At 41.4% G+C, this 13,584-nt stretch overlaps 3 protein-coding genes across 3 annotated transcripts; all 3 read left to right on the top strand.

Annotated features, from left to right (window-relative positions):
* The first annotated feature begins 713 nt into the window (after positions 1–713).
* Positions 714–4,687, top strand: LOC120908327 (uncharacterized protein K02A2.6-like). Its single transcript, XM_040319237.1, has 2 exons — positions 714–1,286; positions 1,359–4,687. Exons 1-2 carry the CDS (start codon positions 906–908, stop codon positions 4,392–4,394), a joined length of 3,417 nt encoding a protein of 1,138 aa, XP_040175171.1. The 5' UTR covers positions 714–905; the 3' UTR covers positions 4,395–4,687.
* Positions 4,688–9,503: 4,816 nt separating this feature from the next.
* Positions 9,504–10,418, top strand: LOC120908321. The gene has a single exon (XM_040319231.1). It carries the CDS (start codon positions 9,504–9,506, stop codon positions 10,416–10,418), a length of 915 nt encoding a protein of 304 aa, XP_040175165.1.
* Positions 10,419–11,329: 911 nt separating this feature from the next.
* Positions 11,330–12,223, top strand: LOC120908320. The gene has a single exon (XM_040319230.1). The coding sequence runs from the start codon at positions 11,330–11,332 to the stop codon at positions 12,221–12,223; it is 894 nt and encodes a 297-aa protein (XP_040175164.1).
* The last annotated feature ends 1,361 nt before the right edge of the window (positions 12,224–13,584 follow it).

Raw genomic sequence — 13,584 nt, 5'->3', positions numbered from 1 at the left:
AATAAACAAGTGACAATCAGTGACAATAGAACCAACGAATTTAGCGAGGGTTGAGAACCCTAAGGCGAATTGAGCCCAAGGCGGGGCAGTAGATTAATATTTTATTGTTTATTTATTTTCTTTACTACATGTAGCAATTATTAGTAAATGATATTTGAGTAAATATTATTCCACATAGGTTTTAAATTACATACAAGTGTGAGTGTAGGTGCATTTCATATTGATCAAGTTATTATGAAAGAGATAGAGCGAAGTTTATTGCGAAATATTATTGCTGGTTCAGTAGTGTATTTAGAGTATGGGAAATAATAACAGCAATAAATGTCATAAAATTAAAAAAAGGGAAAATAAACAATTAATACAAATACTAATATTTATAATTTAAAAAATTAATTACAGATGGATACTGAACATTGGCCTTTGCAGCCATTCAATGATATTGCAGATGCATCGGATTTACGTCGCGAGTGGGAAGAATGGCATAGAGCATTTGAACTGATTGTCACACTGAAGAAAATCGAAACACAAAGCGAGAAATTAGCATACATGCTGGCACGTGGAGGTCGGGGCTTGCAGCGGATATATTTCAACTTAGCAGCGGTGCCAGGAGAACAACATCCAAGGGCAGTTTCGATACCGTTTAAACAATTACCAGTACCGGAATACGACAATGCCATCAAGCGACTGAACCACTTCTTTCTCGGGAAAGAAATGAAAGGATAGAGTTAGAAGTGTTTCGGTCACTTAAGCAAGAGAATGAAGAGTCCGTTAATCAATATGTTCTGCGTCTTCGGGCACAAGCTTCTCGATGTGACTTTCAGGACCGAGTAACAAAAGAAATATTACATCAAATAACAATAGGAGCAAAAGACGAAAGAGTTCGGGACAAAGGCTTAGAAGACATAATGGAATTAGATGAGCTTATTAATTATGCAACTAACAGGGAAGTATTAATAAGCCAGAAAATGAAAATTAAGGACAAAGAAATTGAACCGTCAATTGCATACGTCAAACAACAACCAATGATAACAAAAAGAAAATGGCAAGATACTAGCTGCCACCGTTGTGGGTCATGGCGACATAACGGAAATTCTAATGAGTGTTATGCTAGAAAAGCTCGTTGTAATGCTTGCGGGCGCATAGGACATTTCGGTAGATGTTGCAAAACGGAAGGAGGAAATGTAACAAAGAATAGGTTTCAATGGAAAAAACCGAAAACAGAATCATCAGGACATATGCAGCGAAATCAAAGACGAAACTCAGATGCGGTAGACAACCTTAATGAGGTAATATAATAATAATGAGGGCTCGTAGAATCCTTGTAGATTTGATAATTAAAATAATTAATATTATTATAGCGATTAACGACATCACGGCTTTGGGAGAACGGTATGGTCACATGTACATTGGATCATGTTCCTGTTGAATTTTTAATAGATTCAGGTGCGTCTGTGAATACCGTTACGGAGGAAGTATGGAAAACATTACAAGAATTCAAAGCAGATATTCACGATATCACGTACGACTGTAACAAGAATATAACTGCGTATGCGAGCAAACAACCCTTAAAAATAATTCTTAAATTTAAATCATTAGTAACAGTTAACGAAAATAAGCCAACGGTATATGCGGAATTCTTTGTAGTGCAGAATAGCAACAAATCATTGTTAGGCAAAACTACTGCCGAGCAGTTAAAAGTGTTGAAAGTAGGTTTAGAGGTACAAAATTTAGAAGAACAAATACAACCTTTTCCAAAATTTCCAAATATTCAGATCCGATTATCCATTAATAAGGCAATACCTCCAAAAAAAATATCGTATATTAGAGTTCCAATTGCGTTAGAAAAAAAAGTAGACCGTAAAATTCAAAACATGCTTGATTCTGACATAATTGAACCAGTCTTAGGCCCTCCGGAATGGATATCCCCAATGGTAGTAGTACCAAAGGGAAAAGATGATATAAGAATTTGTATCAATATGAAATATCCAAACCAAGCGATCCAACGCGAACATTTTCCGTTACCAGTTATTGAAACATTGTTAAACAAGTTACGTGGATGCAAAATATTTTCTAAACTCGATATTACTTCGGCATATCACCACATTGAACTTCACCCAGACTCAAGAGCAGTTACCACTTTCATGACTAGCAAAGGGCTTATGCGTTTCAAGAGATTAATGTTTGGAATTAATTGTGCCCCAGAAATATTCCAAAGAATTATGACTCAAATGTTAATAGGAATAGATGGAGTGGTAATTTACATTGACGACATAGTTGTAGCAGGTGAAAATAAAACAGAACATGATAAACGCTTAAGGCAAGTGTTAGGAGTCTTAAAACAAAATAACGCAACCTTGAATAAGGAGAAATGTGTAATTAGTGCTGACAGTTTAGAAATACTTGGGTACAAAATATGTTCGTCAGGTATTGCACCCGCTGAAGATAAAGTAGAAGCCATTAAGAATTTTAGAAAACCAGCAACAAGGGAGGAAGCTAGAAGTTTCTTAGGTTTGGTAAACTTTGTAGGGCAATTTATCCATCATCTATCGAGTAGGTCAGAACCTCTACGTAAGTTTATTAGAGGAGAAGTAGAGACATTTGGCAAAGAGCAGGAAACAGCTTTTGATGACCTGCGTACAGAGTTGTCCAACAATGTTCGTGAATTGGGGTTCTATAAGCCCGAGGATGAGACAGAATTGTATGTTGACGCATCTCCATCGGGATTAGGAGCTGTTCTTACCCAGAGAGATAAGGAAGGAAAATCTCGCATTATAAGTTTCGCGTCAAAGGGTCTAACGAAAACAGAAAGAGTCTATCCTCAAACTCAAAGGGAAGCTTTAGCAGTTGTATGGGCAGTGGAAAAATTTTATCCATACTTGTTTGGGATAAAGTTTACAATTTTCACCGACCATAAGACGTTAGAATATATCTTTGAAGGAAAACACCAACATGGTAAACGGGCATGTTCAAGAGCGGAAGGATGGGCTTTGAGATTACAACCATACAACTTTGTAGTTAAATACATTCCCGGAAACTGTAATATTTCTGATAGTTTATCGAGATTGGGATCAAATTGGGATATCAACAAACCATTTGACGAAGCTTCAGAGCATTACGTCTATACTATTGACAATGAATACGAGGCGATCACATTAAGCGAAATCAGGTCAGAAACAGCACAAGATGAGACAATGAAGAAAGTTGTCAAAGCTATAGAAAATCAGACATGGGGCCCAAACTTGGCACATTATCAGGCGTTCAGCAAAGAACTAGGAATTATACAAGGTATGGTTGTGAGAGATGACAGGATAGTTCTACCAGGAAAGCTGAGACAAAAAGCATTACATATAGCTCATGCAGGACACCCAGGAGAGGTAACAATGAAAAGAAAATTACGAGAGAAAATGTGGTGGCCATTTATGGACAGGGAAATAGAGTCGTACGTCAAAACGTGTAGTGGATGTGCAGCAGTAAGAAAAATGGGCACAGCAGAACCAATGATACGAAAAGAAATGCCTGAACGACCATGGCAAGACATAGCAGTAGATTTTTTTACGGTAAAAGAATTTGGAACGTTCCTGGTACTAGCTGATTATTATAGTAGATTTTTAAAAATTGTGGAAATGAAAAACATTACAGCAAGTAAAACTATTGAAGCTATAGAAACGATATGCAAAGATCAAACATTCCCCGAATCGATCAGGTGTGACAATGGGCCTCCATTTAGTAGTGAAGAGTTCAGAACGTATTGCAAAACAAAAGATATAAAGATAGTACATTCAATTCCCTATTGGCCCCAAATGAACAGACTAGTAGAGCGAAATAATAGAGGAATACTAAGAACATTAAGAATTGCAAAGGCACAAAACAGTGATTGGCGTAAAGCTATTGAAGAGTATGAACATATGTACAATACTACACCACATTCCATAACAGGTAAAGCCCCCCTAGAATTATTAAATGGGAGGCCAGTTAAGGGACTATTACCATCATTAAAAACAGCAACAGATTGGAACCGCGACAAAGATGTGAAAGAGAGAGATGCGATACGGAAAATGAAAGGAAAAATCTATGCGGATGAGAAGAGACGATCCAAACCTTCTGACATTGAAGTAGGAGATATAGTTCAAATATGGAACTATCACCAAGGGAAGGCAGAGCCAAAATATGGAACTGAAAAATTTAGAGTCATAAAAAGGGTTGGAAACGATACTATAGTAGTAAGTGATGAAGGAGTTAAATATCGCCGGCCTGTTGCACATTTATATAAGATTCCCCTGGTAGAAGCGATAAAAACAAAGAATTCACAAAATAGTAAACAAAAAGATGATAACCAAAGTGTAGGTAATCGTCCAATAAGAGTTCGAAGAATTCCAAATAGGCTAAAGGATTGAGATAATAGTTTTTTTTTCTCTCGTATATCAATGTAAATATTAAAATACAATGTAAGTTTTGTAGTACTTTTGAAATTGGATTAACTTCAGAGGAGAAAAAGGATGTAGAGTTGCGTACAAGCAGTGTTGTATACAAGAGAGAGAACAAACATAGAATGAGAGGAAGTGTGAGAACGTTGACTAAAAGAGAGGGAATTGTGGGAGAGAACATTGGTCACTGTTGGAAGTTATATAAAGAGAACGTTGGTGAGAATCGAGGAGATGGTTAATAAACGGTGACGAGGAAACATCAACGATACCGTGTTTATTATTTAAAAGAGGAGGATTCTACAATCAGTTTGTGCTGAGTCATCGTTATGCAGTGCTCAACCTGCAATGCACCCACCGATAGTGCTAATTCGGTGTCTTGTGCCGGTGTTTGTGGTTCCAAGCATCACACCCATTGCACGGGGTTGTCCCGTGATTCTACTCGTGAGCTTGGGCGTAATAATCAGTTATTGTGGTTGTGCAAAACATGTCACGAGTTTCGCAATGGCACAAATTCACTTCTCACAAGTGAGATAGCAGCCCTACTCGAATTGGTGAAAGCAGATATTCTCACCACAATTGACTCATCTCTCTCTTCTCTTAGATCGGCTATCAAGAGCGATTTGCTTCCTGAGATCCTCGCTCTCGTTGATAAGCGAGCGCTAGCACCCATATTAGCTAAGCCGTCTGTTAGCAACGCATCGCGAACGCACACATCCACTAATGTATCGTCGCTCAATGCCACAAATACATCCAGAACGACTTTCGCAGACAGCTTCCGCTCGCCGTACATTTACTAACTCAACGGAGCTCACTGCTGATATCCAAGCTGCGAACGATACCAACACTGTGGAAGATTCTGACAACTGTAACCACTACAATCATCGTACTAAGCCGACTAGTGATGTTAGTGCTGGAAACTATCAAACATATACACAAGCATCTTCTGATCCTGTTTTGAACCAAAACACCACCAACACGGGCATAGCCGAGAAAGTATGGTTATACTTCACGAACATCAAATCGCATGTCTCTGCTGATGATATGCGTGTGTGGCTTAAAGCTGTGCTACCAACGGACGATATTAATGTTTACCGTCTCACGAAAAAGGGTGTGAACCTGGACTCGCTGTCCTTCATATCGTTCAAAGTGAGTGTTCCTAAATCTCTTAAGGAGCTTGCGCTGCGGTCTATTATTTGTCCAGTTTCACTTACTGTTCGGGAGTTTGTTGCTCGTGGCCTACCAAAGCAACGTGTACATGAAAGGGCTCGATTTGACCCTTCTGAGCTTATTTCGCATCGTAAAAATAGTGAAAATTGCTCTTCAGCTGTGCCAAAAACTACCGCTCATCCGGATCATTTTTTGGAACATCGATCGCCACCCCCACAGCGCGGGATTCTATCACCATCCCAGATGACCGAGATCCTAGAGGCTATTCAACTGGAGTTTCCTCCCACACCGCCTCAGTTATCACCGGGGGTGGGGCTTCATTCACAATCCAATCTCAGCAACAAGAACCGCTCACCACAGATCAGCCCGTTTGCCAAACGGATAGCTCACAATTAATAGACCCATTCGTGATGTATTACCAAAATGTTGCCCTTACTGAAACCTGGTTAAATGAATCGATTCCATCCAACATGGTCCTTGATAGTGATGCCTACAACATATACCGCTGCGATCGAAGCAGGTTATACAATGAACGTTCGCGTGGGGTGGTGTGCTACTTGCATGTTCCGTTCGATATCCTTCTGTGGCACTTAACATTAATCAACCCACGCTTGAAGCTTTATGTATACGTGTTTCTTTTTCTAAGTTTCGTCTTTATGTGGGGATTGTTTATGTGCCACAGTATTTGAGCAGCGACCGCAACTATTTGGAATCCCTTTCTGCTTTCATCAGTGATGCATACATGCAAATGAAACCGAATGATCATCTTATCCTTCTGGGTGACTTCAATCAACCTGCGTTAGAGTGGTCGCTTTCTACCGCAGTAAGGCCAGATTCATCTTCAGCTATAAGACATTATGTGCCACATATTTCTTCGAATACATTCAGTTCCTGCTTTTTGGATATGTTAAACTTGCATGAACTCTATCAGCTGAACGGGGTGCATAACCATTTAAATCATTATTTGGACCTGGTGCTCTCCAACTCTGCTGCAGCTGCTTGTTGTTCTGTGTATCCTGCTTCGTCACTGCTCCTGCCCCAGGATGCTCATCATCCTGCTCTAGAAATTGCGTTACCGTCTTCTTTATTTAGGGCTAGTAGGGTTAAGATTGTATTACCTTCTGCTCCTAATTCATTGAGTGTTCGTTATAATTTTCGGCTCACAGACTATCGTAAACTTAATTCAAATCTATCTCGTTCCGACTGGTCTTTTTTTATCAATGTACATCGGTCGACGAGGCTGTCCAATCGTTTAATGCTTTGTTAACCTCTGCACTTCTTTCATGTACACCTATTGTTCGATCCTCCTAATCCTCCCTGGTCCAATCGTACTCTTCGCAACCTGAAAAAGGATAGAATGAAATATCTTAGCAGGTATCGTCTGAACCGATCTGCTTTCTACTTTCGTTTATTTAAGTACGCTGCCTCTGCGCATCGACTATACAACAGGGCTCGTTTTGAGGCCTATTCGAGTAGACTGCAATCGCGTTTCCGTTCTGATCCAGCATCCTTCTGGCAATTTGTTAGGATACGAAGAGGGTGCAATACGTTACCTAATGAAATGGTACTTGATTCTCGAACTGCCTCTACGCCTGTTGAGATCTGTGAGCTATTTTCTGCACATTTTTCCCAAATGTTTGAGCCACCATTTTCAACCTTTCACTTTCTCTTGGGGTTTCTCCTGCTCTTTGGAAATCCTGTTGGCTTTTTCTGGTACACAAAAAGGGATGCCGTAGCATTGTTTCTAATTATCGTGGGATAACCCAAACATGCGCCACAGCCAAAACTTTTGAGCTATGTATCCTTCCAACCATACTTCATAGTTGTAGGTCAGCTATAAGCCCTAAACAGCAAGGGTTTATGCCTGGTAGGTCTACTTCAACTAATCTCATGTCTTTTGTTTCCAATATTTTTAGATCTTTTGAGGCCGGTACCCAACTTGATGCAATATACACCGACTTTCATGCTGCTTTTGATAGTTTACCTCACTCTTTATTATTAGCTAAATTGTCTAAACTTGGTTTTGGTGATGGCATTATTAGCTGGCTGTCCTCATATTTAAGTAATCGATCATGCAGGGTTAAAACCGGGTCGTACTTATCTGAGGAGTTTTTTTGTACGTCAGGTGTCCCTCAGGGTTGTGTGCTAAGTCCACTTCTGTTTTCTTTGTTCATCAATGATGTTTGTAATGTTTTACCTCCTGATGGTCATCTCCTTTATGCGGATGATATCAAAATCTTTTTACTTGTGTCTTCTTCTTCTGATTGTTTGAGACTTCAGCATTACCTTAAAGCTTTTGTTCATTGGTGTTCATCCAATTTACTTCGCCTGTGCCCTGAAAAATGTTCTATTATTTCTTTCTCTCACTCTCTTTCTCCTATTTTTTCAACTATACTCTATCTAACTCGTCCCTCTCTCGTGTTATGTCCATCCGTGACCTTGGTATTATACTTGACTGTCGTCTTAACTTTAAACTGCAGGTTGATGAGGTGCTACTAAAAGCAAATCGAACCCTTGGGTTTATCTTACGTTTTACCTCTATTTTTAGAGATCAAAGCATCCTAAGAATCCTTTATTGTGCTTTGGTAAGGCCTATTCTTGAATATGCTAGTATCATCTGGAATCCTCCCACTATTGATGGCTGTTCGAGAATTGAAAGCATTCAGCGCCTCTTTACCAGGATAGCCTTTCGTCGTTTGTTCGGTGCTGCCTCACTAACTCCCTATGAAACGCGATTGCAGTTATTCAATCTTCACTCTTTAAGCTTCCGCCGCCAAGTGTCTCAGGCTTGTTTTATTCGTGGCTTATTACTTTCTGCTACTGATGCTCCTGATTTACTCTCGTCCATCTCGCTGTATGTTCCCTCTCGTTCTCTTCGTGCACGTGATCCTCTGTCAATTGAAACACGTCATACTCTTTATACTTTCAATGACCCTCTTCTGTCCTGTTTCAGGTTGTTTAACCACTTTTACTATCTCTTTGATTTCGACTCCTCTCTTAACTCTTCCCGTAACCGGATTTTTTCTTCTAATTCCCTTTAATTATTCTCCTTAGTTTTCTATTACTCTCTTTTTTTTGTTAAGTTTATGATAGTCTCTACGCTCTACCCTTGTTTTTTTTTCTTTTCTTTTTTGCTAGATCAAGACTAGGCTAGTTAGGCTTAGTTTTTCATGAATTATTTTGTTTATTTGTTAGGGTTTATTTAGTTTTAAGTCTGCTTTATTTAGCCTTGATGGCGGATATTGTATTAAATAAATGAAATGAAATGAAATACGCTATCAATTTGTCTGACCTGGCCTTATTTGTCGGTAAAGCCTCATAATAGTTGTTTACGTTTTTTGTTATTGTTGCGTTTTGACAGCTAGGGCTACGTTCATCCAGCATATTGTGTGCGTATTTTCACTGGGTGAAGCGTTAGCGTTCGTTTGAATTGTCTATGTATTAGTGTTAGGTCCGTTAGGCTAAGAACAAAATTGTCAACCATTGTCTTAAAAGGATTCGTAATATACTGACGCGTACGCCAAACGGTCACCTTTAAACCCTAAGCATTTTTCACTGCACTTTAACATAAAATATTCACAACGTAGGGCCGATCACGAACATTTGGTGCCGTGACCAGGATTGGTGTATTGTGAAGTGAAATTGTTGCTCGTTTTTTTGTGATTTTGCTGCGTGTAAAAATCTGTTGACTTTACGTTTTTCGTCACCGACCATAGACAACGAACAGTTTCTTTCGAAATTCGTTGTCCAGTGCTTGTTGCGTGTTGTGACTTGATTGTTGAACATTGTGTAATTGTTTGATTGGTGTGATAATTGATCATACGCACGGACAGAACATTTGTGAATTTGTGTTTCGTGTTCAGTGTCCTGTGTTTTTAGCGCCATTGTTCCATCTGCCATTACGAGACTGATATGGCTAACGCTGTAAATTTGCTGTCCAGACGGCGAACCCTGGATGAAAAAATTCAGCGAGTTATAGCATTTGCTGATAATTTTGTGCCTGAGCGGGATGAATTTAGGCTTGGCTTGTTCATCTCCGACACCGAACGTGTTGCAGCAGAGTTCGATACAGTGCAGCAGTTGATCGAGGATGGAGCAGCACCCGAAGCGCGCGAAATGGAGAGCCATTTTCGCGCTACGACTGAGGACGCCTTAATGGCCGCGAGGGCCAGCCTACAAGCGTTGTCGCGGCCATCGCATAATGCTATTCCCGCCTCATCGACCATTGGTACATCTGGAGTGAGGCTGCCAACCATTTCTCTTCCAGAATTTGACGGCAATGAGATGCAATGGGCGACATTTCGGGACACTTTTGAAGCACTAATCCACTGCAACGAAGAGGTGCTAACTATCCAAAAGTTCCATTATCTTCGAGCTGCGCTCAAAGGTGAAGCTGCAAAGTTGCTGGAATCGATTCCGTTGTGTGCATCTAACTACAACATTGCCTGGAAATCGTTGGTGGACAGATACGCCAACGAGTATCTACAAAAGAAGCGTCATCTACAGGCAATGTTCAACATCGGCAAGGTGACCAAGGAATCGAACGCATCGTTGCACAGGCTGGTTGACGATTTTGATCGTCACGTTAAGATGCTGCATCAGCTTGGCGAACCAACAGCGCAATGGAGCACCGTGCTAGAATATGTGTTGTGCACCAAGCTTCCCGATGAGACGCTACGGACGTGGGAAGATTATGCTTCCACCCTCAGCAGCCCGAACTACAGCATGCTAATTGAGTTCCTGCAAAGAAAAATGAGAACATTAGAATCGATTTCTATGAACCATCCGGCAACGAGAGAAGCTACTCATCCTAGTTTTGTACGGTGAGCCCCACAGCACCTTTCTTCCTGCTCAACCATGGCGAGCAGTTCAAAAGGTGCCCGCATTGCCAGCATGATCATGCCTTAAGCAGTTGCTATAAGTTTTGCCGTCTTCCTCTGTCTGAGCGTTTTCAGATAGCTATTGAGAAGAAAGTTTGCCATAATTGCTTAAGAAAAGGTCATTTGGCAAGGAACTGCGCTTCATCGTCCCGGTGCAAACACTGTAGTGAGAGACATCACTCTCTTTTGCATCGTTCGTCTGCAGTCGGTACGGAACCGAAACTCGTGTATGCGGAAGGACAAGAATCTACAGGAAGGAATGATCGTTACCAAGCACAGTCGCTCAACGTTACTAAGCATCCTATTCGATCGGAGGAAGTGTTTTTGCTCACTGTTCGTTTGAGCATAGTTGATGCTGATGGTAAAGAGCATTCGGTACGCGCTTTGCTAGACTGTGCTTCTCAACCCAACCTCATGACAGAGAAACTTGTCAAATTGCTGCAGCTACAACGGTGTCCTTCTAACGTTAAAATATCGGGAGCTGGAAAGATATCTCGTGACGTTCGGGGATCAGTGTTTGCTGAGATACGCTCCAGGAGGCAACCATTCAGCTGTGGTGTTCAGTTCCTGGTAATGGACAAGCTGACATCCAATTTGCCTTCTGAGACTATAAGTGTCGGTCACTGGTGTATCCCAAAAGGCCTCGAGCTAGCTGATCCCGAATTCAACACATCGCAGCCGGTTGATTTGGTGATAGGTGTCAAGCACTACTATTCATTCTTCCCCAGTGCAGCCAGAGTTCATTTGGGTGATGAGTTGCCGCTATTGATTGATAGTGTGTTTGGTTGGATTGTTGCTGGTTCGGCTACGTTACAATGCCCGGAACCACAGGTAACAAGTTCAAACGCTATCTGTATGATGTCGCTGGAAGAGAGCATCGAACGATTCTGGAAGACAGATTCATTAGTGATGAAGGATGGCTACTCGCCTGAGGAACGAAGATGCGAGCAGATATTCCGTGATACAACGGCGAGAAATGAGACTGGGCGTTATATCGTACGCTTACCCCGTCATCCCGATTTCGGCATCAGACTGGGTGCTTCCAAGGTAAGCGCAGTACGAAGATATGATCTGTTGGAGAGGAGATTCGCTAAAAATGCAAAGTTGAAGGAAGAGTACCATGCGTTTATGAAGGAGTATCTTGAACTCGGGCACATGAGTTTAGTTCGGGATGGAGATGCAGTACCTGCTGAGTCGTATTATTTGCCACATCATCCTGTGTTCAAGGAGTCTAGCACCACAACGAAAATCAGGGTCGTGTTCGACGGTTCTTCTAAAACCACCAGCGGGTACTCGTTGAATGATGCTTTGTGCGTGGGACCAGTGGTGCAGGACGACTTGCTAGATCAGCTTTTGCGGTTCCGCACGTATAAGGTGGCATTAGTTGGCGATATAGCAAAAATGTACCGCCAAATACTTCTTCATCCTGACGATCGACCGTTGGTGCGAATCTTGTTTCGCTTCGATCCGCAGCAGCCGGTGCAGACCTACCAGCTGAATACTGTTACGTATGGTCTCGCACCTTCATCCTTTCTCGCTACGCGCGCTCTTATTCAGCTGGCTGATGATGAGGGTAATGCATACCCACGAGCGGGCCCCGCTCTACGAAAGAATTTTTACGTCGACGACTTCATCGGTGGGGCCCAATCAGTTGAGGAAGCCACCTGCCTACGAACTGAATTGGCTGAGCTACTACAAAAGGGCGGATTTGAGCTGCGGAAATGGACGTCGAACTGTGTTGATGTGGGTTGAGGTTTCATTCGAGAAATGGTTAAATCGATGTCATTGTGTGCGCTCTTGGCTGGGATGAACCGTCCTGTTCTTGTATATGGGGCCCCTGCTACCGTTTTGCGATTGTGTGCCGAAAGCAGACAGCTGTTTCACACGAAAAATAGTATTCACATTCCTGGCCTGGGATAGTGGATTGTGTGTGTCTTTTAATGCAAAAACTAAAATTTTCATTCTTGGCCCTAATCGAACACATCAAGTTTGTAACCGAAGAGAAGGGGAAATGGGAAAGGTTTCAGTTAGAAGGAAGGGGGGAATGGTATAAAAATACTCAAGGAACCTATGTACCATGTTCATTTATACATGGTTTTTATCGACTATTTCAATTTTTGCGAATACAACAAGACCAAAAACCGTTACAGCTGCATCTACATACAGCCATACACAGCCATAATACGAAGAACAATCTCCATTGCCTCGGCCATCTGGGGCCCTGTTGATGATCCCGTCGATTGAGGGGCCCCTTCCATTCGGTGTTGTCAACCCAATATACCCTCATTTTCCCCCCGGGGGTTATGTTTACAATCAAATTTACTATAACTACCAGACCTATCAGAAGCATATTTATTTTATTTAACAGAAGCATTTACTATCAGAAGCAGAAAACATTTGCCTTTTTAACATGTGAAATATTTTTACCTTATTGGAAGCGCAGAACGCTGCAATACATGCCCACAGCTCAAAACAATATCATTTCATCATCGTTGGCCCAAAGCGTTGGATCAAATGCATTGAACGTTACGCACGAGTTGGGTAAAGTGAAAATCCGTTACAAGAGATGCCTCACGCAAACTACATGCACATACGACAATAAAAGGCTCTGAACCCGATCTCACAACGGTTCGTAGCCGTAGGAATTAGCAAGAAAACTTGGCTGACACCAAGCACGCTCTTTTTATCTGTTGAGGCTTCATTCAAGAATCGATGCCGTTGTCGATGTGTGCGCTCTTTAATTTGGCCTGTGTCTATGTTATCACGCAAAAACTAAGAACTCGTGCCTCGGCTAATCTTTGAGGTCCCAGTCAAAATTGTGGACTGGATGAAGTGATGGTGGAAAGGCAAGCTGTTGAAGGGTTTTAGATCAGATTTGGAAGGGTCGACGGAAAGGAAATATCGATATGAATGATCGCGTAAAATTTGAACTAATTAAGCTGTCGGTAGCGGTCGGCAAAGTCTGGCCTGCCACAATATGCAGTCAGGCCCGAGAAAATATTTGCGTGATTTTGAAAGATAGGAAGATCCTATTCATTAAAATTAGCTGAACATATTTTAATATGACAATTCATATCGTTGAACTCTTCCAAATTTCATCACCATAACATGGA

Source organism: Anopheles arabiensis, unplaced genomic scaffold, assembly GCF_016920715.1.
Source record: "Anopheles arabiensis isolate DONGOLA unplaced genomic scaffold, AaraD3 Autosomal_pericentromeric_contig0024, whole genome shotgun sequence".
Lineage (NCBI taxonomy): Eukaryota > Metazoa > Arthropoda > Insecta > Diptera > Culicidae > Anopheles > Anopheles arabiensis.
The sequence above is the reverse complement of the archived record's forward strand: the minus strand, read 5'-3'. Positions and strand labels throughout refer to the sequence as shown.